At 44.5% G+C, this 27,661-nt stretch overlaps 1 protein-coding gene and 1 long non-coding RNA gene across 2 annotated transcripts in view; both read left to right on the plus strand.

Moving 5' to 3' along the window:
- The window catches only part of LOC139361889 (uncharacterized), a 26,971-nt gene extending 13,592 nt beyond the window's left edge, over window positions 1-13,379 (plus strand). Inside the window, exons 4-5 of the long non-coding RNA XR_011619773.1 lie at window positions 10,516-10,878; window positions 11,924-13,379. This is a non-coding gene — a long non-coding RNA (uncharacterized lncRNA). The remainder of the gene's footprint in view (window positions 1-10,515; window positions 10,879-11,923) is intronic.
- Window positions 13,380-21,877: 8,498 nt separating this feature from the next.
- LOC105470008 (carbohydrate sulfotransferase 2) lies at window positions 21,878-25,089 on the plus strand. Its single transcript, XM_011721702.3, has 2 exons — window positions 21,878-22,653; window positions 22,756-25,089. Exon 2 carries the CDS (start codon window positions 22,932-22,934, stop codon window positions 24,522-24,524), a length of 1,593 nt encoding a protein of 530 aa, XP_011720004.1. The 5' UTR covers window positions 21,878-22,653; window positions 22,756-22,931; the 3' UTR covers window positions 24,525-25,089.
- The last annotated feature ends 2,572 nt before the right edge of the window (window positions 25,090-27,661 follow it).

The following is a 27,661-nucleotide window of genomic DNA, read 5'->3' on the forward strand; positions in this document are numbered from 1 at the left end:
GTTGAGTGAAACTGCTTTAGGTTTCATAGCTGTAAACACAAACCTTCAAGTACAGAGAAGCTAGTGACTGCAGGATTAATATTAGACATACAACCCTAAACCAAAACCCAAACTTAAAAGCCAACCAGTGGCCCCAATAAACAGTGTGGTTCATGACCTAGTGTAAACCGAAAGGATGATTTGGCATGCAAGATGGGAAGTGTAATAAACAAACAAAAAATCCACTTCAGCCTCCATAAATGACCAAACTGACTGCAATCAAATTACATACAAATCAGGTGCTGTCTACTTGCATTGTGTAATTGGAATGCAGCACATGGGAGAAGGAAATCATAGGGCAGAATTTGTGTTGTGCTAGGGAGACACTGGACTGAACCGCTAGAGGTTAATGGAGCAGTTACACTGAGAAAAGGTACAAAATCAATTTTACAGCCAGGATGTTTGTACATTCCTTCCTTCATTCCCTCAACAAATATTTGTTCAGTGCACTCCATATGCAAAGCACTCATGCGAAGTCCTGAAGTGGTTTTAAAGATGTACATGACAGTACTAGAAAATGTTCACATTAATTTGTTATGCAGCAGTATGTCTACCTTTGAATCAGAATAGCTCCTGTAATGCAATACCCTTGTCTTTGAGAAACTTTAAATATCTGGGGCAGGGTTTCTTAAAGACTAGGAACCCTACTACTTACTCATGAGGTAATTTTTGGGAGAATGAGAAATGATTTTCAATTTTAGTTTGGGGTATTCTGTCTTTAATGCTTTCTAAAAGCTAATCTCCCCCTCCTTTAAAAAAATAACACAAGGAACAATGTCTAAGCCTTTTATAGGCCATAATCAAACTAGAATTTTATAACTTTTTTGGTTACTTTTCATTTCTGGAACACGAAATGGTTTCAATTTACTGTGGTGGTATATGATTTTTATTTAAAATAAACATAAATTAAGTCTTGAACAGTGAGTCAGATGAAAGAAAATACTAAACAATAGGACAAGTGGAGTCGGCTTATGGTGAAAGAGAATAAAAGTGGTAGAGGAATGAATGAGGTTTAGGAACCCATATAAAAGGAAATAAGACAAGCACATGCATCTCTATAATATCAGCTAACTCAGTGGTTCAAACATGAGCTCTGGAAGGAGCTCTAGGCATTAGCTGCTGCTTTTTCCTGTAGTAATTCTGTAAGTTTCCCTGGAGGAGGCTTTCTTTGGGTGGAGATTGGCATGGGACCAAGGGACTTTCCAAATGGGGAAAAGACCATGAAAAGCTGAGTCAAGGTGTGTGCTGCTGCCATGGACGATGGTTCCTCAACTTAAGTGTGTACCAGAATCAGCTGGAGGGTGTCTCCAACAGGCTCCCAGTACCCAGCCTTGGACATGATGATTTATGGGAGGACGCGGAGTGTTCAAATTTCACTTTAAGAAGGTCTTTGGACCACTTGAAAGAGAGTGTGACTCTGGAGAATAAACATAGAACTCGAGGGCAGAAAGAAGCTCCTGAGTGGACTCAGCGTTCCTTTTGCCGTCATTGGCTTGCAGTACCACTGGGCTAGGTCAGTTTATGTATCTCAGTTGTTTATGTATCTTATTTGCCATGTTTATGTATCTCTAATGTTGCCCATGAGACTTACCTGCTTATTTGCTACCAACGAGGTGGCATTTCTGTGGGAGAAATGGGGAGGAGAATGATTGGATGTGGGAGGATAGACAGGAGATCTTCTTTTCTTCGTTCTCTGTTCAGGTTCCCTGTATGAGCAGTGTTTAGGCATTAAGTAGTCCTTGGGAGACACTGAAATAAAGATGCTAAAATTCTGCTGGACCTAGTTATTTGTGGGCAAAATTAGTACCACGTGTTCAGTCTTCTTAAAATTTCCATCCTTCTCTCATGGGAGATATAAGGACTAGTATCTGCAAGTTGCTTTGAAAGTAAACCATGCAAGCTGATGACATTATCTGCCTTCCTTTGACAGCAAGAATCAGTGATGTGGGAGGTCTTGTAGGTAAATCAAGACTTTGAATCAGGAGGAACCATGGGATTAGACTAAATGTGAGCCCAAATAAACACAGTGCATATTCAGCACTTTGCCATAAATAACCAGATGGATAATATTCTATTGGGGGATTACACTGTGGGTTATTTAAAAGGATGTAAAAGATTGCTGACCCAGGCTGGGACCATGGGAAAGCTGTGGGCATATCTGCAACTATTGAGCACGTATTTCTAAGGGTTTCCAGCAGAACATAAGTAACGGATTGCCTGCCTGAGTGAAATGGGAGCTTCATAAGGGCCATAAACACCAAGCTGATGGCCATGATGGCTGGCCAAATCCAGCTGTTTAAGAAACAATGCCATTCAGCCAAAACATACCAACTGCCACTGTCTCTCTTAGGTTCCTCTCCAACACAGCACTCTATGCAGAAGGGCCACATTTGAGAAATGGATACCCAAGAGCCATGATCTGGTGACACCAGCAAAAATGCTCCAAATATGTAAAGATGTTGTGGCTTCTACATTACTGTGGACAGAGCTAAACAAGCCAGAGATCCAAAAGCTTCCAGAGCAGTGCCATGCATATTAACTGAGAAGAATTAATTTTCACCAGCAGGATAGCGTTTCCTTCTGTCATCAGTGACTACTATTCCTGCTTCTTTGGTGCTGCCGTTCTGCCAAGCACAACACCACGTGTCGTGATGTCGTACATCAAATCTGCATTCTTTGGGCACAGAGTCCAGGCAGTGGCAATGGCTGTACATTTGCATGGCTCACTATAATGAGTATACAATGATTAACTACAATGACAGGTCAAAAGCACACCAGTCTCCTGGTTCTAGGCAGATGAGATACTGGGGAAAAAAGAAACAAAATATCCAGCATTAAAATAATGATGGGAAAATAAATCTAGATGAACCCAGATGCTTGTCATAAAAATCAAAAAAGTATCTCACTACAATAAATTCCTAATATATGCTGCAAAAAATTTCATCGAGCCAATTGGATCCTGAAATAAATGACAAATGAGACATTGGCTGGAGATTAAGAAAACAACATATTTTCATAGAAAGTCTAGGCGTTTAGGTTATTTGTTTAATTGGAATTTGACCTGTGGCATTACAATGCAGATTGTCTCCAAAAACTGTAAGTGGGGCATGGATTTGCAGAAGAGACTTTTCTGTATAATAAGTTGTGTCCTAACAATAAAATCAATGCATAAAAATTGACAGCTAACAAGGCAAAGCAAAGAAACAGTGCACAAAATCAACAAAACATTTTGTGTTCTAAAAATGGATGTGGCAGAAACTGTACTTGAGCCGAAAGGTTGTTCCTTTGAAGTAAGTAGAACTACATGTAATGTTGTGACTGAGAAAAGAGAAACCTATAGAAGGATGAAGATATATCATCTGAAAACTAATGAGATGTTACATTTTGAACCAAAATTGCATCTAACTTTCAGCATGTAACTAGGCAAGGTCTGAGCCAAAGTATAAAGAGTTGACATAAAACTTCGGGAATACGGCTGGGTGTGGTGGCTCACGCCTGTAATCCCAGCACTTTGGGAGGCCGAGACAGGCGGATCACCTGAGGTCAGGAGTTCGAGACCAGCCTGGCCAATATGGTGAAACCCCATTTCTGCTAAAAATACAAAAATGAGCTGGGTGTGGTGGCACATACTTCTAGTCCCAGGTACTTGGGAGGCTGAGGCAGGAGAATCACTTGAACCCGAGAGGTGGAGGTTGCAGTGAGCCGGGATCATGCCACTGCAGTCCAGCCTGGGTGACAGCACAAGACTCTGTCTCCAAAACAAACAAAAAACAAAAAACTTTGGGAATTCAGAAGTCAGCAACTGTGATAGAAGATGAAAGGGGAAAAGAGACTAATAATAGAACTGAGAAGATGCGGAATGAAACCAACTAGATTGAAAGCTACTTTCTTTATTCAGTGTTTTCCCCTGTGGAAAGCTACTTTCTTTATTCAGTGTTTATCCTGTGATGCCAAATGATATCTGTATGAAATTGTACATCCACTTCACTCACCAATACACCATAGGAATTACACACACAAGCATAGAGATCACCTGTGGAAAATTCCATGTCTCTGCATAAGAGTTTATAAGTTACAAGGATAAGAGATAACATTGCCTAGAATAGAATTTGCTTCTGTGTGTGGCAATGTGCACTGTGAGACTCACAACGTGCCCAGAGTGCTTGTCTGTCTTCATAGAGAACCAGTGTCACAATGTGTTGCTACTGTAATGAATTGTGGCTATAATTTCTTTTTCTTTCTGGTTAATGCAAGCAAAGCAGCTATTTCTGTTGCTTTTGGTACATGTGGAGGTTTAAGGTGATGGGCTAATTTTCGGGAATTTTAAAGCATTATTTTACTTATTTTTACAGGCCTCATACAGTTGTACAGGTTATATCTGGCACCAAATATCCAGTGGTGCAGTGAGTGCCACTGAAATCCATCCTGCATCTGCCCTCTGGCTGTGTACCCTGGTGAGGGGCTGCATAAGAGAGAGGAGGGAGACACGTCTCTCTCTCTCGAAGTATTATGAAGTAATTTATTATTTTATATTATTATAATGTCGTTATTATTATTATTTTTTAGATTGAATTTCACTCTGTTGCCCAGGGTGGAGTGCAGTGGTGTGATCTCAGCTCACTGCAACCTCCGCCTCCCAGGTCCAAGTGATTCTTCCACCTCAGCCCCCTGAGTAGCTGGGACTATAGGCGCCTGCCACCACACCAGGCTAATTTTTTGTATTTTTGGTAGAGACAGGGTTTCACCATGTTGGCCAAGCTGGTCTCAAACTCTTGACCTCAAGTGATCCACCTGACTTGGCCTCCCAAAGTGTTGAGATTACAGGTGTGAGCCACCGTGCCCAGTCCATTCCTTTTTAATTTCAAGCTTTATTTTAGATGCAGGGGGTACATTTAGGTTTGTTACATGGGTACACTGTGTGATGCTGAGCTTTGGGGTATGAATGATCCCATCACCCAGGTAGTAAGCATAGTAACCAATAGGTAGTTTTTCAACTCTTGTCTCCCTCTTTCTCTCCCCCCATAGTAGTCCCTAGGACCTACTGTTGCCATCTTTATGTCCATGTGTGCCCAGTATTTAGCTTTCACTTGTGAGAGCATGCAGTATTTGGTTTTCTGTTCTTATATTAATTCACTTAAGATAATGGCTTCCAGCTGCCTCCATATTACTGAAAAAGACATGATTGTGTTATTTTTATGGCTGTGAAGTGTTCCATGGTGTACATGTACCACATTTTCTTTAACCAATCCACTGTTGATAGGTTCCTAGGTTGGTTCCTTGTCTTTGCTTACTGCTTTGATGAAACATGAGTGCGTGTGTCTTTTTGGTAGAATGGTTTATTTTCCTTAGGATATATACCAAGTAATAGGATTGCTGGGTCAAATGTTAGTTCTGTTTCAAGTTACTCGAGAAAGCTCCAAGCTGCTTTCCAGAGTGGCTGAGCTAATTTATACACTCCCACTGAGAGTGGCAGGAGGCAGTCAAATGCCTAGGCAGAGAGGGTTGGGTCTCCAGTGAAACGCTGCCTCCAAGCCAAAGGCATTTTAAAGCCTGAAAGCCAAGCTACAAGTTAAATCCTTGGACCAGATTGAGAACTGTCTCCTTATTTGGTGTGCTTTCTTCTAGTTGATCTTCACCCTTCACCTATTTTACATATACCTACCCTTTCCTCATTGCTGTTCTACACAATCATGCCCACCTTTGAGTGGTGTCTTCACTTTAACCATTCTTTTCGCATACTCACAAATCAATCAACACATACTTCCCATTCTGAGTCCATAAAAGTCCCCAGACCCAGCCACACAGGGGACTTTCCTACCTTTGTGTAGGGGGCCCACCCCCGCATCCCCTCTTTGCTGAAAGCTGTTTCATCACTTAATAAAATTCTCTGGGGGCTGGGCATGGTGACTCATGCCTGTAATCCCAGCATTTTGGGAGTCCGAGGTGGGCAGACCATGAGGTCGGGAGTTCAAGACCAGCCTGGCCAACATGGTGAAACACCCTCTCTACTAAAAAAAAAAAAAATACAAAAAAATTAGCTGGGCATCATGGCAGGTGCTTGTAATCCCAGCTACTTGGGAGGCTGAGGCAGGAGAATCGCTTGAACCTGGGAGGCAGGGGTTGCAGTGAACTGAGATTGTGCCACTGCACTCCTGCCTGGGCAACAGTGTGAGACTCCATCTCAAAAAAAAAAATAAATAAATAAAAATAAAACTAAAATAAAGTTCTCTGCCCTCCTCACCCTTCAATGTCAAGCATATTCTCATTCTTCTTGGGTGTGGTGCAAAAGCTTGGGAATCATTGAACATGGGTACAAGCTATAACACAGGTGAGCTGGGGCATGCCAGAGTGGCCAAATAGGGCCCAGGTGGGAGGTCCCTGGCTTGCAAAGTGACCAAGAAGAAAAATCCTACATTATTTTGGGGGCTTGTCTGGGATACCTGAAGAGCGAGTAAATGTGAACCTAGACTCTTCACTTTTTTCTGAGGCTTCTTGTCCTCAGACATTTTTTCTGAAGGCAGATGAAGCACTGAACCTCTGGTGAGCCCATTAAGAATGAATGGCATAGCTACAGAGGACAGGGTGCTGGAGAGGACCCCAACCCCCCACCCCATTGCTCTCAGGGTTTGGGAATGTTGGCTTTGTTCCAATCCAGCAGTCTTTTCTATGGTATTTTTCTTCTTTTCTGGGGGCTGTCACAGTATCTATTTCTTCTTTTATAATGTTAAGGGTGTTGCATATTGCAGAGATATTACTAGGTAGAATGAGCATTTGGCCCAGCCATCAGGTATGCAATTCAGAACAATGTGGTTTCTGCCTGGCAAGGAGGGTACAGTGATTAAGAGTTTTCCCCTGCTGAAGGAACCCATTTTCATAGATCAAGAGGCTTTTTTCCCCAGGCATCTTCCCTGCTGCACTTAAGTTTTTTTTTTTTTTTCTTTTCTCCACCATGTCAGGACTTCACATAGCCCTGTAAATACAGGGGGTTTTTTTATGTGAGAGGTTTTTACCTTTTGAAAGGTGTCTTACTAGGCCAGGACCCAATTCATGGGATTCCCTAACTTAATGAGTCTATGTACCCTCCTGAGACAGCTTTTTGTCCCAAACTCAATTCCAAGATTCAGGTTGAAGCCCTCGAAAGAGAAGCTGGATCTGAGGGATCCAGAGGCAGACAACAACGGAAGCAAAGGGGAACAGTGCAGATGAGTATGACTAATTCCTGCTGATTAGGCACCCCCCTCCATTTCATGGATAGAGGTCATGCTAGTATCCATGGCATAAATGAGGTCTGGGGAACTCAAAGGTTACCGACAGCATGGGGTACAGGTAGTGCGTGGGTGAGTGCAGATAATTCCCACCACCTGGGCCTCCTGTTAAGATGGGTGAAAGCTGCATTGGCACCCATGGGTGGCACCCTGGTGAGGTCGCCAGGACTCGGGATATAAGGATGGAAGAAAGAAGGGGGATGCCTTTTCTTTCTCTCCCTCACATACCCTGGATATTTGCTGGGAAGAGAAAGGAACTAAGGGACAGTTTCCCCTTCCTTTTCAAATGGGTAAGCAGTCATCTTCAGTCTGTATTTCTCTCAAATGCCCCCTGAATCACTGGGACTCCTTTGCAAAAAAGAACTTTTATTTTTTTCCTTTTCTTCCTCTGTCTTCTCTTTGTGGATAAGTAATTGTGTCCCTGTACCAGAGTACACTCCCCTCAGACGCATTCCCCAAACAGGGAAAATCTAATTTCCCCAAATCTTAAACTGCTTGGCTTAAAAATTGAGCTTGAGGGAAGGGAACCCAGAAGCCTGACATGCCGGCAAAGGGTAAAGGGTTTTTTAACAAGTCGGACTTCTGACCTTTCTCTCCCTGTGCAAACTGGTAAAGGAATGGTAAAGATCACTGTAAAGTTGTGAAAAAAACTAGATGAGGTCTCCATCTTGTTTTACATCCTTGGGCGCTTGACCTTGTAACCATGTGGCAGTACTTTCTTTTGGTCTCTACCATTTTACAAAGGGAATGAGTACTTTCTGGTTAATATCTCCCCTCCATGAACAACTTCTAACTTCCTTTCTTAAATCTTCCTTTCTCTGAGCTACCTTTAAAGATTTCAGATTTTGTGAAAACTGCTTACCACCTATTTGAAAATACCTTGTATGCTCGCAGTTAAGTCATAACCTTAGTTGAGGCTTGTTGGTTTTACCTGTGAGGTTACTTTTGGTAAAGTTCAAAAGCCAGAAATATTGGCCATTGGCTAAAGTTGGGTAAAAAGGGATTTAAAAGTATTTTCTTAAAGAATGTTATAGTTAAAAGCCAGCTTAACTAAAAGTAGATATGCAAGCTATAGGTATATTTAAAAGATCTTCATGTTTTTTTTTTCCTCTTATTGGATCTTGTGTTGCTGGAAAACGTTTTTTTCTCCTCAGTTGACTGAATTTTTTTTCTCCATTTTGTCTTGCCACTCAATGCACACGTAAGAGGCCCTAAGGTAACTTCTGAGAGCATGGGACTCCTTGGGAAAAACAGAGAAGGCACCACAGACTCTGTTTAGGAAAAAAGACCTCTGTTTTCCTCATGAAACCCCAGGAATTAAAAGCAGATATATCCCTCTCAAAATCTGTTTTTGTCATCTAGCTATACCTGTTTATTAGGCCCTAGAAACTGCATGTTTTCCTAGCCCTGTTTCTTTAAGGGCTCCACCATGAAGCCAGTAATCCAATTAGGAGATTGGGGCAAATGAAAAATCCTACAACTACTGGATCTTCTTCTGTCTGCCTGTGTAATTATATATGTGTTGCATGTGTGATGTTTATTAAAAAAAAAGCTCTAATTCATTGGCCTAAAGAAAAATAAGCACTTAGATCAATTTTTTTGAAGAAACAAAATAAAAGCTGTAATGCCTTTTAGTCCATGTGACTTTCATATTTGAGAAATAAAAACAGCTTTAAAGATAATTGGTAAAAAACAAATGTCTTCAAAATGTAAATATATGGTGAGATTATGCAGATCAGACACTAGGTTTGCTAAATGTTTTAAGGTTATAAACTGTTTCTCTGGCTTTTGAAAATTTGTTCAACTTGCCTGCTTTACAGTTTGGTAAGGCCTGGGGACATGTGGAGTTAACTACGCCCCCAACTATGTTGGGAAGTGTCAGACTTTAGCTACACGTAGCACATAATTAAAATAACTTACCAGGTTTTATATTAAAATTAAAAATTGACAAGGGTTACCATTATAACATGTAATTGAGACTACTGAAAATAGATTTACATGCAAGGTGTGTAAGAAAAGTAAAACATGTTTTTAGTAAAAATTATAAGAAGGCATGAAAATGTAAATTTTTGCATAGTTTAGAGGGTTACAAGATTGTTTTAAATTAAATAAGATAAAGCTAAAGGCTTAACCAAGTTGTGGAAAGTTTGTAAAAATTAATCTTGTAAGAGAAACTCTGTGAACATATTGACTAAATTCAAAAGGATAATATATGGTTTTTCCATAAATTGAGCACTGAAATAAAAGCACAACAAGATTTTCTTAAGGCATTAATCTGCTCTTTAACAAAAATTTATAAAGGGTTATAAAAAGTCTATAACAATCTCACCTCATGGCCAAACTAGTTAAGATTGGATAGAATTATTTATAACGTTTCATTAAAAAATTGTGGTTGACGTTAATAGCAGACTAACACAAGGGTGAAATCAGATTTCCTCTCTTTTGAACAAGATTTTCATGTAATAGTAAAGGATAATGAAAGGTTTTTGCCTTTTAAAAAATTCTTGAGTCATCATTTTGGCTAAATAAATGACTTGTGGTAACCTGGAATTTTATTTCATACTATCAAGTGTTTTGGACATTTAGCATGTTTGATAGGCTTCCCAAAATCAGCTTCAAAATTGTCTTTTCTAATCCCTAACTTTTGGATGCTACAGAGGGCCCCTGGAGCATCCAAAAGAGAGGTAAACAGGATTATTTGACATGTTTATTTATTTGGGATTGCCAAAATAAAAATAAGGTTTAACCTTCAGGTTATATTTCAGTGAATAATATTAATATATGTTCCAAAATTGTATGGGATTTCTAAAATTCTAATATCTGAGTATATGTTATCAATCATGATTAAGGTTATATTATTGTAAACCATAGAAATAAGCAAATTCCTTTGTCAATCATATTTTTGAATGTGACTACCCAAAGACGTTTTGTCATTCACAGACAATTGTTGCCTTGTTTTGATTCTCTTCAAACTATGGTTTATAATCAGCTATAGGACTTTGATAGGTGATCTCAAATGCAGGTTTCTGATAGCTTTGGATATTGTAACATTGGAATAGAGGAAAACATACAGGACTCATGAAGAGCTGAAATGTTCATGAATATCAAGCCAACAAGAGTTAACTGAATGGACTGAACTAACATAAAAACTGAAGTAATCTTTTTAAACTTTTTTGCTTAAAACATTGCTGATCTTTGTTTTGTTTTTCAGAGCCAAGGAAACTTTTCTTTTGAGCTATCTACAGCTTTTAACAATTGAGTAAGATATACTCCTGTGAACAAAATTTGAGGCATATTTGTTTCTCTCTGCCTGGTTTCTCTAGAATTTGGAAACTGTGAGTATTCTTAACTTACGGCAACATAGCTATTTGCATCAGTGCAATCAATAAGAATCCATTTTGTTTTGCAGCAGGATACAATTGGAGAAACTGGTTGTTTTACCACGGCTTGGACTGGAAAGGGCATGCTTCCCTTAAAAAAATCAAGCTTGACTTGCAGAGCCAATAAAAGCCCCTTGGGAAAACCGGCCTCATACCTTGTCTACCTAGTCCCTATACAGGATTCCTAACTTGTGGTGAGTAAAGAATGTCACTTTCTAACAGGCCTGGGAGCCCCATGTTATCTTGGGACCTCAAGAAGAGAGAAATTTAGGCTGGGTACAGTGGCTCATGCCTGTAATCCCAGCACTTTGGGAGGCTGAGGTGGGTGGATCACTTGAGGCCAGGAGTTTTAGACCAGGCTGGCCCAAATGGTGAAATCCTGTCTCTACTAAAAATACAAAAAAATTAGCTGGGCATGGCAGCAAGTGCCTGTAGTCCCAGCTACTCGGGAGACTGAGGCAGAAGAATCGCTTGAACTTGGGAGGCGGAGAGGGCAGTGAGCCAAGATTGTACCACTACACTCTAGCCTGGGCAACAGAGTGAGACTCCATCTCAAAAACAAAACAAAACAAAACAAAAACAAAAGCAACAAAAGAGAGGAATTTACCCAACTCATAGGTATTTGAGGGTACATACCCATGGCTGGGCTCAGCTTTAAAAGGTCTTATCTGAGATTCCTGAACAGAGTTCCATCAAAGCCATTTTTTTTTTTTTTTTTTTTGAGACAGAGTCTTACTCTGTTGCCCAGGCTGGAGTGCAGTGGTGTGATCTTGGCTCACTGCAACCTCCGCCTCCCGGGTTCAAGTGATTCTCCTGCCTCAGCCTCCCAAGTAGCTGGGATTACAGGTGCCCATCACCACGTCTAGCTCATTTTTTTGTATTTTTAGTACAGATGGGGTTTCACCATGTTGATCAGGCTGGTCTTGAACTCCTGACCTCAGGTGATCCACCCGCCTCGGCCTCCCAAAGTGCTGGGATTACAGGTGGGAGCCACCGTGCCCAGCCCCATCAAAGCCAACTTTAAAAGCCTATGTGAAAAATAATTATCCTTATTGTACTTGATGCAAATAATCAGGCCAAGTATAAGACTAAAGCTTATTTTGCAAATAATTCAGTCCTGTCATTTTTTTTTTTTGTAACTAAAATGATGACTGGAGAGAGAAAAATTATTTTTTAAAAAAGTTATATACTTGTTATTAAATTCTAGTCTTATAAGTTAAAATTTTGCCTACATTTTAGACTAACTCTGCCTATTCCTGTGAACCAACCAGTGATCTCCGGTTACAGCTCAGAAGAAACAGAAAGGATGGGTAATGTAAAAATCTGGATCAGCCTTCTAGTTCTGGACAATTATCCTGCAAATCCTGTCAGGTGATAGGTGTAAATAGGGTGCAGTACAAGAGCTCAGGAGTGGCCCAACGTGGGCACAAGCTCTAATACAGGTGAGCTGGGGCATGCCAGTGTGGCCAAGTGAGACCTGGGAGGGGTATTGCTGGTCAGAAGTCCCTGGCTTGCGAAGTGACCGAGAAGAAAAATCCTACATCACTACGAGTAAGCATTCCCTTTTCTCTGAAGCCTTACCAGCATCTGTTATTTTTTTGCCTTTGTAATAATAGCCATTCTGGACCTGTCTCTCTAATTTTCACAAGTGCACTGCATGGGCTAGCAGCTGCTCCAGAAGAAGCCTTTACTATGCACCTGATAATCTCATGCAACAGGAAGGTAGGGGGTTCAGTTCACCCACCTGGACAACACTGAGTTATTCACTGTGGAGGTTTACTCGACATTAAATATTATAGTGGCTGCTACCACGCTTCCCAAACTTGAATGTGAACCAGTCACTCAGAGGTCTTGTTAAAATGCAGATTCTGACACAGGAGGTCTAGGCCCTAAGATTCTGCAGCTCTAGCAAGCTGTCAGGTGACTCCAATTCAGCTGATCCACTGACCACACTTTGGATAGCAAGGCCAAGTGGATGTCAAGACCAATGAAACTCACAGGTGAACTGGCTGCGAAGGGCCCCTTCCTCTCTGTTAATCATCGAAATCTCCTCTCCATCTTTCTTCCCTTACAAACCTCAACCCTCCCTGCCCCGCCAAAGGACTTCACCAAACCAAGTCCCCAATGTCCTTATCAAGAAAGGGGTAAAGAAAGTGATATAGCATCCTGTTTCTTATAGATCCTGAATTCTCCTTTTAACCAGCTTTACCTCCTCCCCAGGAAAAAGAGGCTCTTAGCCCTGGGCTTTCCCTGGGAGTTGGGGCAGGAATTATTATTTCATAACTAGTCAGTGCTGTGACATGACATATGCTTTACTTCTGAGCTCTCTCCAGGTTTTCCTAGCCATTCTATGAGACAGCTATTAGCTCTGTATTACAGATGGGGAAAACTGAGGCCTGAAGAAATTACATATCTTTTCCAAGAACGTAGACCTGGAAAGTAAACCTGTAGGGAATTAAATCTAGGGTTGATTCCAAATTCTGTACGGGAGCCGATACTGTTTCTGAATTTCAAGGAACTTAATTTTTTCTGTCAATAAAGAGATTTTCCAATTGGCAACCCTTTAAATCAGATTCTGTAGTACCTGATGTAGAAGTGACATTGAAGGCATGGGGGTATTACAGTAGACATTGCTTTATTTGTTTTAAACCGAATTCTATTACTGCAGAGCCATATGAATGTCTCTTGGAGTTTCTACTAATGTGACATTTTCTCTGCTTCCTCGTGACAGTTGATTTTGGTGACTGGTTACTTATTTTATTTTATTTTATTTTTTTGAGATGGAGTCTTGCTCTATCACCCAGGCTGGAGTGTAGTGGCATGATCTCGGTTCACTGCAACCTCCGCCTCCCGGGTTCAAGTGATTCTCCTGCCTCAGGCTCCCAAGTAACTGGGAATTACAGGCACCTGCCACCACACCTGGCTAATTTTTGTATTTTTAGTAGAGACGGGGTTTCACCATGTTGGCCAGGCTGGTCTCAAACTCCTGACCTCAGGTGATCTGCCCCCCTCAGCCTCCCAAAGTGCTGGGATTACAGATGTGAGCTACCGAGCCTGGGCTGGTTACTTATTTTTAAAGCATTTGTGATCACCCACTAAAACCTCAGTGTCAAAGCTTCTCCAGGATTTCAAATGTTGTATTTCAAAATACGGCGAGGCTCATCTCTCCTGAGCCATTAGGACCAGGTGGGAGAGTAGCCCAGAAAGTTCACAGTACATGGGACGGCCATCTCTGTGCGTGGGCACAAGGAGGTCTGGCCTCTAAGCACCCAGTCATCAGGGGCAGGCCCCCATGGAGAGAACAGGCTTGTTCCAGGGAAGAATTCCCAGAAGCTGGAGCTCCAGACAGAGGTGAGGGGCAGTGGCCAGAGCAAGGCACACTGGACAGAGCCGACTTCAATCCTATTTGGTGGGTTCATAACTCATGAATCATGGGAAACTGAGGGGAGAGCCCAGGGGAAAATTGAAGTAATTTTCAAAATGCTTCAAGACCACTTTCTAATTGAGGGTAGCACAAGATGCAGCTTCTTCTGCTGTTGGGAAGGTTTGGCAGGGAGCTGTGGAAAGAGGTGACAGAAACTAAGTCTCTTGCTTCTCTGCAGGAGTTTCTCCAAGAAGCCTCTTCCTAGAAGCTAGTCATCCCTACTTACTTTGGCATGAAAATAGCTTTGCAAAGCATGCTCAGATGAGTCAGCAGGCCAGACCTTCAGAGTGGTGGACGTAGTCCACACGAAATTGCCTTTAGTGAACTGAGCATTGATGTTATGCCATTTGATTGCATTGATTTTGTTTATAAGAATCAGCACATCCCTAGCTGACTCTACAGTTGTTTTTATTGTAGAGATATATTGAAGGACATAGTCTACTTTCTATAACACATAATTCTTTTATAAGGGGCCAGAGTAAGTCAGTCAATAAATACGTATTGAGCACTTATATACCAGACACTGTGCTATTCCCTTTATTGGGAATAAAGCAGTGAATAAAGAAATCACATGAGTGAAGCTCACATTATTGAAGGAAGATAAGATTTTTTTCTTGAGTCCCTATGTCAGGCAAAGCTGTGAATCTAAGCGATTTTCCAATTTTCCTTCTATTTTTTTTTGAGACAGGGTCTCACTCTGTCATCCAGGTTGGAGTGCAGTGGTGAGATCTTGGCTCACTGCAACCTCTGCCTCCCACCTCAAGTGGTTCAAGCGATTCTCCCATTTCAGCCTCCCGAGTAGCTGGGGTTATAGGTATGCACCACCACGCCTGGCTAACTTTTGTATTTTTTGGTAGAGACAGGGTTTCACCATGTTGGCCAGGCTGGTCTCGAATTCCTGACCTCAAGTGATCTGCTTGCCTTAGCCTCCCAAAATGTTGGGATTACAGGTGTAAGTGACCATGCCCAGCTAATTTTCACTTTTTACTATGATTACTGGGAAACTCAAAGCTGTTTTGTTGTTGTTGTTGTTGTTCATCTCTAGCAAATGCAAAACCTTATGGAATGAATTGTTACACAGACCATACCCCTGAATTTATGTTATTTTCCCTTTAATCAATTTTTTTTGTCTTTTTCTTTGTGAACTACCTCACATACCTACTATCTTGAAAAAAAAAGATAGAGGGGGCTATAAATAAATAATAGTAAAAGAACCTAGAAAGTCCTTGGGACAGAAATCAGGAGATAATGATAATGATAATGAGATGTGGCTTTGGAAGTAAATCCAATGAGAAGAGTATACTCGTTATTGTAAAGGCAATCCCGGCTGTCAGGGGTCACAAGGGAGCAGCCCAGCCAGTTGATGGTGACAATCAAGTCTAAGGAAAGATGTGAATGATGAGGCCACTGATGTTGATGTGGGGCAGAGACGGAGTTCCTTAGCATGACTGGCTCTCTAAAAACCAGAATTTAAAAGCAGGGATTCAAAGAGAAAGCCCTGTTGTAAGGACAGATGGAGAACAAGGTTCAGTGACAAAAGCATGAATGACACCAGATCTGTAATTAGGCAGCGAGCCAGCCTGTCAATTAGATTTTTTTTTTTTTTTTTTGAGACAGAGTCTTGCTCTGTCACCCAGGCTGGTGTACAGTGGCACAATCTCGGCTCACTGTAACTTCCGCCTCCAGGGTTCAAGCGATTCTCCTGCCTCAGCCTCCCAAGTAACTGGGATTACAGGTACACACCACCATGTCTGGCTAATTTTTTGTATTTTTAGCAGAGAAGGGGGGGGTTCATCGTGTTGACCAGGCTGGTCTTGAACTCCTGACCTCAAGTGATCCACCCGCCTTGGCCTCCCAAAGTGCTGAGATTACAGGCGTGAGCCACCATACCCAGCCAGAAATTTTTGATTGTAAATAACAGAAATGGATGGTGAGTAACATAAGCAGGAGGAGAAAGGGGTTTGGTCAAGCATTTGGGGTGGCTCACAGACTTTAAAGAAAGAACTAACAATAGTCTTAAAAAGGGTAGCGTCCCTTGTGAGAGATAATGAGCCATTGCTTTAGGGCTCCGCTGTTGGCCTGAGAGGGCAGCAACCATTTTCCTTCTTATGAATCTCTCTGCTAAAGATTCAGATTGCCTGGCACATGTTGGCAGCTCAATACATACAGCATGACTGAATGAGTGACTGAGTGAATGAATGAATGCAACTTTCATGGAGAGAACATCTAATTGGTTGAGCTTGGGTCAGGTACCTGCCCCTTGGGAGGAGGGAAGAAGCAATTTGGCTGAAGGTCCCACCAAATCCACGTACAATGGGGTGTGTTGGTTCAGACACTGTTACCACAGAAAAGAAGAATGGATGTGGGTCAGGAACAACCCAATGGGATGCCTACAACAGGGAACAGAACAATGGCTGGCGGGCTAGAGGAGTCAGTGGTTCTAGCTGGGGTGGCGGAGCATCTCCAGCTATAACTGGTCCAGCTAGCTAGCTCCTGTCCTCTAATATCTGGAAGGAAAAAACTGCAAGAAGAAGCCACAGGTTTTGTTACCAACCTTCCAGGCTGGGGTGAGACCCAGGAAGTAGATAGCTGGGCTAGGTCTCAAAGGTGAAGATGCAGAAAGGCTGAGGAGTCCAGGTGGAGTCTGAGGAGGACAGAGTGGTGCTCAGAGACAACACCAGAGCGACACATTTAGAAATTAGCTACATATGTTCTTAGAGAAGCAAACCTGTGTGCCCTTCTCCCATAACATCCTTTTTGTGCTGCTGCTTTTTCTTTTTCCCCTTCCTGCCCCCTGCCACTGCCTCCTCCTCTTTTTTTTGAGACAGAGTCTTGCTCTACCACTCAGGCTGGAGTGCACTGGCACCAACATAGCTCACTTCAGCCTTGAACTCATGGGCTGAAGTGAGCCTCCCACCTCAGTCTCCAGAGTACCTAGGACTACAGGCCTGTGCCATTATGCCCAGCTAATTTTTAGTATTTTTTGTGGAGATGGGGGTAAGGGGTAGTGGGAGGGTATTGGGGGGCAGGTCTCACTATGTTGCCCAGGCTGGTCTCAAACTCCTGGGCTCAAGTGATCCTCCTGCCTTGGTCTCCCGAAGTGCTGGGATTACAGGAGTGGGCCACTGTGCCCAATCTGTGTTTCTCAACAAGCTGCTTTTTAAAGTCTATGTTAAGGAAACCCCTTCAGGTTTTGTAAACCAGGTATACCCCAATCAGGTAGACAGCATAATTGCATTCATTGGGCTAGACCTCATCCCTACTCAGGGCTTCTGCACTTGCAGTATTGTCTGCATGCAATTCTCATCCCTCAGTTTTCATCTGGATGTGTCCTCATTCTTTGCAAGGGTCACCCCCCTCTTTGCAAACCTCACTTTCCCAATTTAAAAATAGCTGCTTCCAGTCACTCTCAATCACATTAATATTTCATTTCCTCTGTAGTACTTACCATATATTCCTGGGATAAACCCAAATTTGTTCTAGTTTATTGTCCTTTCTTCCCCACTTGACTGGATTTGTTTTGCTGATATTTTATTTAAGAGTTTTATGTATATAAATTTACAAGAAAAAAACAACCCCATCAAAAAGTGGGCAAAGGATATGAACAGACATTTCTCAAAAGAAGACATTCATACAGCCAACAGACACATGAAAAAATGCTCATCATCACTGGCCATCAGAGAAATGCAAATCAAAACCACAATGAGATACCATCTCACACCAGTTAGAATGGCGATCATTAAAAAGTCAGGAAACAACAGGTGCTGGAGAGGATGTGGAGAAATAGGAACACTTTTACACTGTTGGTGGGACTGTAAACTAGTTCAACCATTATGGAAAACAGTATGGCGATTCTTCAAAGATCTAGAACTAGATGTACCATATGACCCAGCCATCCCATTACTGGGTATATACCCAAAGGATTATAAATCATGCTGCTATAAAGACACATGCACACGTATGTTTATTGCGGCACTATTCACAATAGCAAAGACTTGGAATCAACCCAAATGTCCATCAGTGACAGACTGGATTAAGAAAATGTGGCACATATACACCATGGAATACTATGCAGCCATAAAAAAGGATGAGTTTGTGTCCTTTGTAGGGACATGGATGCAGCTGGAAACCATCATTCTTAGCAAACTATCACAAGAACAGAAAACCAAACACCGCATGTTCTCACTCATAGGTGGGAACTGAACAATGAGATCACTTGGACTCAGGAAGGGGAACATCACACACTGGGGCCTATCATGGGGAGGGGGGAGGGGGGAGGGATTGCATTGGGAGTTATACCTGATGTAAATGACGAGTTGATGGGTGCAGCACACCAACCTGGCACATGTATACATATGTAACAAACCTGCACGTTATGCACATGTACCCTAGAACTTAAAGTATAATAATAATAATAAAAAAAAGAGTTTTATGTATATATTAATCAGAACAGGACCAAATTTCTTCTCTGAAATCCCTCTGTAGTTATTATCCCCTTTGAATGAGTTGGGGGAAATATGCCCTCTTGTTCTCTTTTCTGATGGAGATGAGACAGAAACAATTTAGTTCTTGAAAGTTTGGTGGAACCCTCCTTTAAATCCCTCTGGTAATAGTGTGGTTATAATTATAAGTACTGTTTTTCTTCTTTTTCTTTCTTTTCCTTCTTTTTTTTTTTTTTTTTTTTTTTTTTTTTTTTTTTTTTTTTTTTTTTTTGAGACGGAGCCTCATTCTGTTGCCCAGGCTGGAGTGCGGTGGCATGATCATGGCTCACTGCAACCTCTGCCTCCTGGGTTCAAGCGATTCTCCTGCCTCAGCCTCCTGAGTGGTTGGGACTACAGGTGGGTACCACCATGCCAGGCTAATTTTTGTATTTTTAGCAGAGACGGGGTTTCAGGCTGGTCTCAAACTCCTGACCTCAGGTGATCTGCCCACCTCTGCCTCCCAAAAGTGCTGGGATTACAGCCGTGAGCCACCGTGCCTGGCCATAAGTAGTCTTCTTTCTTTTTGAGATTATTAAAGGAAGTTTTTTTTTCTTCCTCTTAGAACTTTATCATTTCATCTAAGTTTCCAAACTAAGTTACTCTTGGAGGTTTTTGGGCTGTGTAATGGGTTCATGCATATTCATTATATTAAAACATAGGACATTTAAAAGGGCCACTCTTGGACTAACGATGGCAGCATATCTTAAATCAAGGATTATAAGTAACCTGAATCTATAATCTCAAGTTCTATTGAAAATGCATATTTGTTCAAACTATGAGGGAGTGAATCTATCTTGGTGCCCAGGGGCAAACATTTGGAAGAAGATCCTTGAAGAACTCTGTAATTTTCTGGGGTACTGGGCCTACAGTACCCCAGAATGTTAGGCCCCCTATTTGTCCAGAATTAAGAAAAAGCCACACCAAGTTTCCAATAGAACATAACAGGCAGCAGAGAAGACAGAGACTGAAGGAGCTCCTGGGGGAGATGGAATTGTGACAAACGAAACCAGTGAGCCGAAATCAAGGCTAGCCCTGTGGCATGACTGGCTCTTGAGCAAGTGACATTATTATGTGACGTATTATATGTCTGGATCATTACTATGCTAAAATAAGTAGATTAAAATGAAAGGATTTTCCAAACAAATGTGGGAGGGAAAGCATTATGAAGTTTTCAGATATCATTAGCTATAACAAAGTTCAGAATGAATCATGACACCATGCAAAATGGGAAAATATTTGCAAGCAAGGAGAGGGTGGAGATGCCAGAACCTGTAAATTTACGCCAGCTGAGCACTCACTGTGGGGGCACTTGGCAAATGGATTTACTATTTTGCCAACACCAGTAAAGTGTTACAAAATTGCAACAGAATTTCTATGCAAACAATTGTTTTTTAAAAGGGTCCCTACATCGACTAATGCAATTCAGTTTTTTTCTGGGTAAGTACAAAGCCAGAAACTAAATGAAAAATATTAGAAATTATTTTTCTTGGAAGCATGTTGAATATTAAAATTGAGAATTACTTTCCTCCCCAAATCCCTCTCTCTCCCATCAGTCTTTTCATGCACCAACGTAACTTTAGTTTTCGTGGGAAAAGTGGTGAGTGAATAAGGGGCATGGGCATTTGAGAGAGCAGGCGAAGAGGAGGCTGGGGGATCCAGAAAAGGAAAAGATGGGGAGTCGTTCAATTGAATTCTGCCACTTTCATCTGTTAACAGGGATTCTTGCCTGTCTCGACCCACTCCCAGAGGCAATGTTACATTATCTGAGAAAGCTGGATATAAAATTTGAGCTCTACTGTCCCTGTCCCAACCCCCCTCCCCAGGAGAAAAAATTAGCTGAACTGTACTCATGGCATTACGGGTTTTTCTGGAAAACAAGGATAAATCAAGTTCTTTGAACATTTTTCTCCCCTGAAACTAAATCCATAAAAAGAGCGTTAAAAACCCATGGAAAGCGAGTTAAGTGACTTTTCGTCTTTGTACTCAGGGAATTCTGTAAGACCCACAGAAGAATAATGGCGCAAACAGCAATATTTTAATGTTGGAACGGTCCTCTGAAAAGTCTGCCCAAAATGCTACAAAGATAATTGTGCAGTAACTTTGATAAACTTCTAAAAACTCTGTTGGGACAGGAGGCAACAAAACTCCTCCAGATCAGCGAGCGTTCTGTTTATCCGAGGGTGCTGAGCCTGAGGCCCCCGCAGCGATTCCCTTTTTCGGCCCTTGGAGGCCTGAACTCAGGTCTAATCTTCCGTGTGCGCGTTCTGATACTCAGCCACCGTTCAATCTCCAGAGGCTGTTACAACTGTCCCCATTCTACAGATGAAGTTGAGGCTACGGCTTAGTGTTCTTGGGGAGGGAGGGAGTTGCGGGGAGAGAGAGAAGCTTTTCCTCATAACCTTAAACAAAAGTACTTAAACCCAAAGCAACTGAAAAATGATTTTCTTTCAACAACGGTGTTTCTTTTGGGGTCAAGTTCTTTTATCTCATCTACAAAACCAAGAAGCGGGACAAGTATTTTACTGCAAATTGGAATGGGGCGTTCCCCTCCCCCATCACCCCAATTCCAGAGGACGTCAATCACAGTGGACGCAGCACCGCGAGCGGAAATGCGGAGAGCATCAGCGTGGGGCACAATGAAACAAGAGCAGCCCCGGCCAGAGGTCCAGTAAAGCGGAAAGACGGCCCCGCCCGCATACCCCTCCGGAAAACTGAAGCGTCTCCTCTGACCCCCAAGGTCAGAAAGATTTATTACTTCCTTCGAGAAGGAGCAGCCACAGACCCGCTAGAGAGGGCTGGCAGGGTGTCGGAAGCCAGAGAACGGCGCTCCGCGTCCTCTCACTGCTCCAGGGCGCGGGGGTGTCCTCAGTGCCCGGAGAGGCTGGCAGTGTCGGCCCTGAGGGAAGCAAGGAGCGGACGGCCGACGGGATTTCTGCCCAAACTTTATCACCAACTCTTTCTGAGAGCAAAAACATGAGGCCGAGTCCGGCAGCTGCACGCAGAATTCAAGCCTCTGGCAGCTCTCGGCACCGACGCGCTCCGAATCCCGCATTCGCATCCCGGCGCTTTGCGCGCAGAGAGCTACGCCTTCGGACCGGTGGACTGCAGCCCCAGCGCATCGCGGTAAAGCGGGTCACATTTTCACCCCCGAGGCGGTGGCTGTGGGAGCCGGCGCGGCGTTGGGGGCGGGGGCGGGGCCGGCGACGGGGGTGGGCCGCGCGGCGGAGGGGAGGAGCCGCGGCGACAGACGGCGGCGCGCACCAACCGGGCGCCGGCTGGCAGGAGCCGCGCAGAGGCTGGCCCGAGCGCGTTGCGGTCGCCCGGCGTAGGGGGAGTCGGGTAGCAGCATCCTCCCGGGCGCCGCTTTCGCGCGGCGGCGGCGGCTGCGGCTGCGGCGGGGTCTTTCTTTGCTTAGACATCTCGTTGGCTAGAAGCGGCTGGTACTGGGGGCGGGGCGGGTCGGGCAGTACTGCCCACCTGGGTTTTCTTGCCTAGCGCTGTGTGTTCAGGGTCCTTTGGGCCAGTCGGAGGCTGCGGAGCGGCGGGGGTTGCCTGCGCTGCCCGCCCGGGCATCCTCCTGGTGATGGAAGCAGCCGCCGCCGCCGCTGTGGGGTCGCGCTGTGCCCCATCCACCGCTGCCAGAGAGGTGGGAAAATTCGCCGCACGGAGGCCGAAAGCGAGAGGGGCTGCGCCGCTATGCCGGGAGCTGAGTCCCATATAAGCAGCCCCCAGCCATCGCCCCCAGCCGGCTTCATTCCCCTGAGCGAGGCAGGAAGCTGCGGTCCCGAGAGAGCGAAGGAGACGTCGCTGGAGCCGGGACGCTCCGGGTTCGGTGGAGCGCTGAGCGGGGCTCCGGGCCGGGTGAAAGTTTTTCTTCCCGAGCCGCAGGGCGCCCGCTGCCCGGAAACTCTGCGCAGGGATAAGTCGGCCGACTCCTCCGTCCCCTCGAAGGTGCGGGGACCCACAGCGGAAGCGAGAGGGAGCGAAATCGAGGAACGAGTGACAGCCGGACAGTCCGCCGGGCGGTGATCCGGGGCCGCTCCCGGACGCGCCCTCGGCTCCAGGTGAGCGGAGGAACCGGGCAGAACCGAGGGTGGGCGTTACTTAGGAGGAGAAGGCTGGGAGGGAGATTGGGGCGCATCCGCTCACTCCGCTTCCCCTCGCAGGTCCTTCCCGGAGCCGCTGCCATGGGAGAGCCAGCCTTGGGCGCTGGGGACCAGCCGCCGCGCCCACCTCGGAGTCGCGGCCCGAGTCCCGGCGCCAGCAGCCAGCCCGCTGCGTTGCACCCTTCCCGGGCTGCAGGGCTGCCTCCGCCGCGCCGCCGGCCCGGATTGTGCCTGTGATGAGCCGCAGCCCACCGCGAGCTCTGCCCCCGGGCGCGCTCCCTCGGCTGCTCCACGCTGCGCCTGCAGCCGCGCCGCGTGCCCTGCTCCCGCAGTGGCCCCGGCGCCCAGGACGCCGCTGGCCTGCGTCCCCTCTCGGAATGAAGGTGTTCCGTAGGAAGGCGCTGGTGTTGTGCGCGGGCTATGCACTGCTGCTGGTGCTCACCATGCTCAACCTCCTGGACTACAAGTGGCACAAGGAGCCGCTGCAGCAGTGCAACCCCGACGGGCCGCTGGGTGCCGCAGCAGGGGCAGCTGGAGGCAGCTGGGGGCGCCCGGGGCCTCCTCCGGCCGCGCCGCCCCGTGCTCATGCCCGTTTGGACCTCCGCACTCCGTACCGACCTCCCGCTGCCGCCGTCGGGGCGGCTCCTGCAGCCGCGGCAGGGATGGCGGGGTTTGCGGCCCCTGCAGGCAATGGCACTCGGGGCACCGGGAGCGTCGGGGACAAGCGGCAGCTGGTGTACGTGTTCACCACGTGGCGCTCTGGCTCGTCGTTCTTCGGCGAGCTATTCAATCAGAATCCCGAGGTGTTCTTTCTCTACGAGCCAGTGTGGCATGTATGGCAAAAACTGTATCCGGGGGACGCGGTTTCCCTGCAGGGGGCAGCGCGGGACATGCTGAGCGCTCTGTACCGCTGCGACCTCTCTGTCTTCCAACTGTATAGCCCCGCGGGCAGCGGGGGGCGCAACCTCACCACGCTGGGCATCTTCGGCGCAGCCACCAACAAGGTAGTGTGCTCGTCACCACTCTGCCCCGCCTACCGCAAGGAGGTTGTGGGGTTGGTGGACGACCGCGTGTGCAAGAAGTGCCCGCCGCAGCGCCTGGCGCGTTTCGAGGAGGAATGCCGCAAGTACCGCACGCTAGTCATAAAGGGTGTGCGCGTCTTCGACGTGGCGGTGTTGGCGCCACTGCTGCGAGACCCGGCCCTGGACCTCAAGGTCATCCACCTGGTGCGTGATCCCCGCGCAGTGGCGAGCTCACGGATCCGCTCGCGCCACGGCCTCATCCGTGAGAGCCTACAGGTGGTGCGCAGCCGAGACCCGCGAGCTCACCGCATGCCCTTCCTGGAGGCAGCGGGCCACAAACTTGGCGCCAAGAAGGAGGGCGTGGGCGGCCCCGCGGACTACCACGCTCTGGGCGCTATGGAGGTCATCTGCAATAGTATGGCTAAGACGCTGCAGACAGCCCTCCAGCCCCCTGACTGGCTGCAGGGCCACTACCTGGTGGTGCGGTACGAGGACCTGGTGGGAGACCCCGTCAAGACACTACGGAGAGTGTACGATTTTGTGGGACTGTTGGTGAGCCCCGAAATGGAGCAGTTTGCCCTGAACATGACCAGTGGCTCGGGCTCCTCCTCCAAACCTTTCGTGGTATCTGCACGCAATGCCACGCAGGCCGCCAATGCCTGGCGGACCGCCCTCACCTTCCAGCAGATAAAACAGGTGGAGGAGTTTTGCTACCAGCCCATGGCCGTCCTGGGCTATGAGCGGGTCAACAGTCCTGAAGAGGTCAAAGACCTCAGCAAGACCCTGCTTCGGAAGCCCCGTCTCTGAAAGCGGGGAGACCTGATGCCCTGTGATGATACCTATAAAGAGGATTGTAGTGTGTTTAAACAAACACAGTCCAGACTCAAACAGAGGAAGCCCACATACTCTATTATAGATATATAAATAATCACACAGACACTTGCTGTCAGTGTTTTGAGTCAGTGCATTTCAAGGAACAGCCACGAAATACACACATACACCCCTCAGAAAAGGCAAGACTTGAACGTTCTGTCCAGGTGCCCCTCTTCTCCTCTCCTTTGCTTTCTCTTGTCGTCCTTCTCCTATTTCTTACCCTGCCCTCCACCTGCCTTCCATTTTGAAGTGGGATGTTCATGAAATCAAGTTCCAGTAACCCAAATCTTGTTTACAAAATTTTCGTGGTATCTGTGAACATGTAAGAGTAATTTGGATGTGGGGGTGGGGGTGGAGAAAGGGGAAGTGGTCCAGAAAGAAAAAGCCCCATTGGGCATGATAAGCCGAGGAGGCATTCTTCTAAAGTCGACTTTTGTGTAAAAAGCAAAGGTTACATGTGAGTATTAATAAAGAAAATAATAAATAATATTCTTTTTTATATTTGCCTCCATTACTTTGGATTCACCTGTGTTACTTGTCCTCAGCTTCAGATAGAATCTTCCTCCCCTCCCTTGTTTCCATTTTTCCAGTCTCTTTCCTGAAAGGCAGCTAAACTGGGTGGGAGCAATTTTTGTCTCCTTGGTAATAACCTGGGGGATGTTTTCTCACATGTAAATCTCAGCCTGTTAGGTGCCCAGGAATGAAACACATCTTTGAATTCTAAAGGCAGAAACCAAACAGGGCAGTGGAAGAAAAAGCACACTCTTTTCTTCAACTTTGAACACAACAAGAAGCAACTCCTTCAGGACTTGAAAGCATTTGGTTTTTCATTCCTCTTCAGTTAAGATGGGGAACCTTGAAGCAGAGACCAATGTTTTGGTGCTGAGGTTGGTTCAGAAAAAGGATTTTTTAAAAAAGTATGTAATTTTTAAAAGTCTGATTATTAGAACACAGACCTCAGAAAGTAGTGTGACCATATTGCTGGCAATGGTAGCAGCTTCTTTGGTTTAGCAAAGTGACAGAAGTATCTGTTTGGAGTGTTTTTCTGACTATGACACGGTATGTGGAGGTGGATGAAAGCAGTGAAGTTTCATCTGAGAACCGTAAGGGCTTTTCCTTTTCTTTCTTGCTTCCCATTTAAATTAGTGCAGGAGGGAATATGAATTTATGATGTTTTACTTGGGATGCCTGTGGAGTATGTTGCTTTTCTTTATCATGTTTCCTAAAAGTGAATTTGCAAAGAAAGTAACATGCTGCAGACAGTATAAGGCTTCAGCCAAGAGCTGCTTTTAGATACGATAATGAATTGTGGTAAAGAGGAAATGAAAATGAACTAGTGTGTAGGATTTTGAAATTTGGTATTTTCCAAGGAGAAAACCATTAAATTTTCCTGTAGTGGTTATGATGTTGTGTTCTGAACCCATTTGGTACTGAAACATTCTGCAGAATGTCATAGTATGGGAAAAAATTATGAAGCCCAAATGGGAACAAGAGACAGTGTAGTTGTATATTACAGTAAATACAGTACAAGTTCATTAGCATCATGGTTTTATTTTACTATGATTTTTTATGAGATCTCTGAAAGCCAGCATGTATAGGTTAAATGCTGAGAATTTTATTTTAGGGAAAAGATGATAAAAATAATATGTACGTGGGGGAATACTTTAACACATGATGATTCTTAAGTATAATTACCATTGCAATGCGAAATCTAGCTACACTGGTAAGAATTCCAAGATAAAGAAGCATAAAGGTTTAAAAAGGGGTGTATTTAGAAATGAATTTTATAACACAATCTAGAATGGTTATTTCTTAATTTACTGAAATAGTTTTTAGTATTGTGTTTCCGAAGCCAGATTACAGCTCTAATACATTGATCATGTTTTCCATATTTTTGTGGTAGTGCCTATGCTGAATTAGCTTCACCAGCAGTAGAATATTTGTAATAGATTTAATTTAAGAATACTTTAAAATTAAATGAACAAAATAATTAATGTCGAATGACTAGATGAAACAGATTTAACAGGAAATTAAGATAGCAGCATTAAAAAGCAACCACTCTGAATAAAATAACCATTTATAAACAAATTTTGTGTGGCATTAGAATCAGCTCTTATCAATCACAGTGAAATTCATGCCTAATTGTTGAGTGAAGGATTTTCAAGCAGTTGAATTCATTCTTCTTTCAGCCTATCTAAGGACTTGGACTGTGTTAAAGTAGAATTACGATGGTTTGGATCTTGTATTTAAAACAATATTAGATGCTAGATAGAGCCTTTGCAGCTGGCAGAGCATTTGTGGCCTCTTCTCAGATGAAATTTTAAGCTAAACACCAACAGATCCTCAGCTTGCTCTGTTTGAACAGGGTTTCTGTTCGTAATCTCCTTGTTTTGTAGCAGCTGCATTCTCTCCACTCTGCCACTCCTGTGCTCTGTAATTTGAAAAGGTGAATTGTTGCTCCTGGAGATTTGTACCTAGCTGCCTTCTAGGAAAGTGAGACAGGTGTTGTTCCCACTAAGGGCTGCTATAGTCATATCAGTGACATTCAGCTTCCGAAGGTTTGAGAAGGAGAGAGTAGCATTTTTGGCGTTAACAAGCTTCTGTCAACCCCTAGTACAAGCAGACCTGTGCTATGACAAATTGCAACAGAGTCTGTGACCATTTTTGAGGCAGCAAATATGAAAGAGATGCTTTCACATTTCCCAAGCTGGCAATATGTCCGTCAGCAAGAGAAAATATCTTTAGAGCAGGTTGTCAGAGTGATTTTCATTTTCAAATTCTGCTCAACTGATAGCACTCCTGACTTACCCCTTGACTTTGGAATGCCTTTGTTAATGAGGAAGCTGTATTTATAAAACAAAGTTTACCCGGTGCATTTGGTCAACAAATTTGAGTTTGGAACAAGGCAGAGGCACAGGCTGAGAGCTTAAATTTCAAGGAGCTCAGAGCCACTCAAAGACCTCATTCAGACTGGCAGAGATACCTTGCAGGCAGGGGCCAGAGCAAATCTATACCCTTCAGTGTCCACCACATAGTGCATGATAAATATTTATTAAATAAGTGAATGAAAT

Source organism: Macaca nemestrina, chromosome 2 (assembly GCF_043159975.1).
Source record: "Macaca nemestrina isolate mMacNem1 chromosome 2, mMacNem.hap1, whole genome shotgun sequence".
NCBI lineage: Eukaryota > Metazoa > Chordata > Mammalia > Primates > Cercopithecidae > Macaca > Macaca nemestrina.

Coding starts and splice junctions, on each gene's coding strand:
- LOC105470008 (XM_011721702.3), top strand. CDS start 22,932: ATGAGCCGCAGCCCACCGCGAGCTCTGCCCCCGGGCGCGCTCCCTCGG.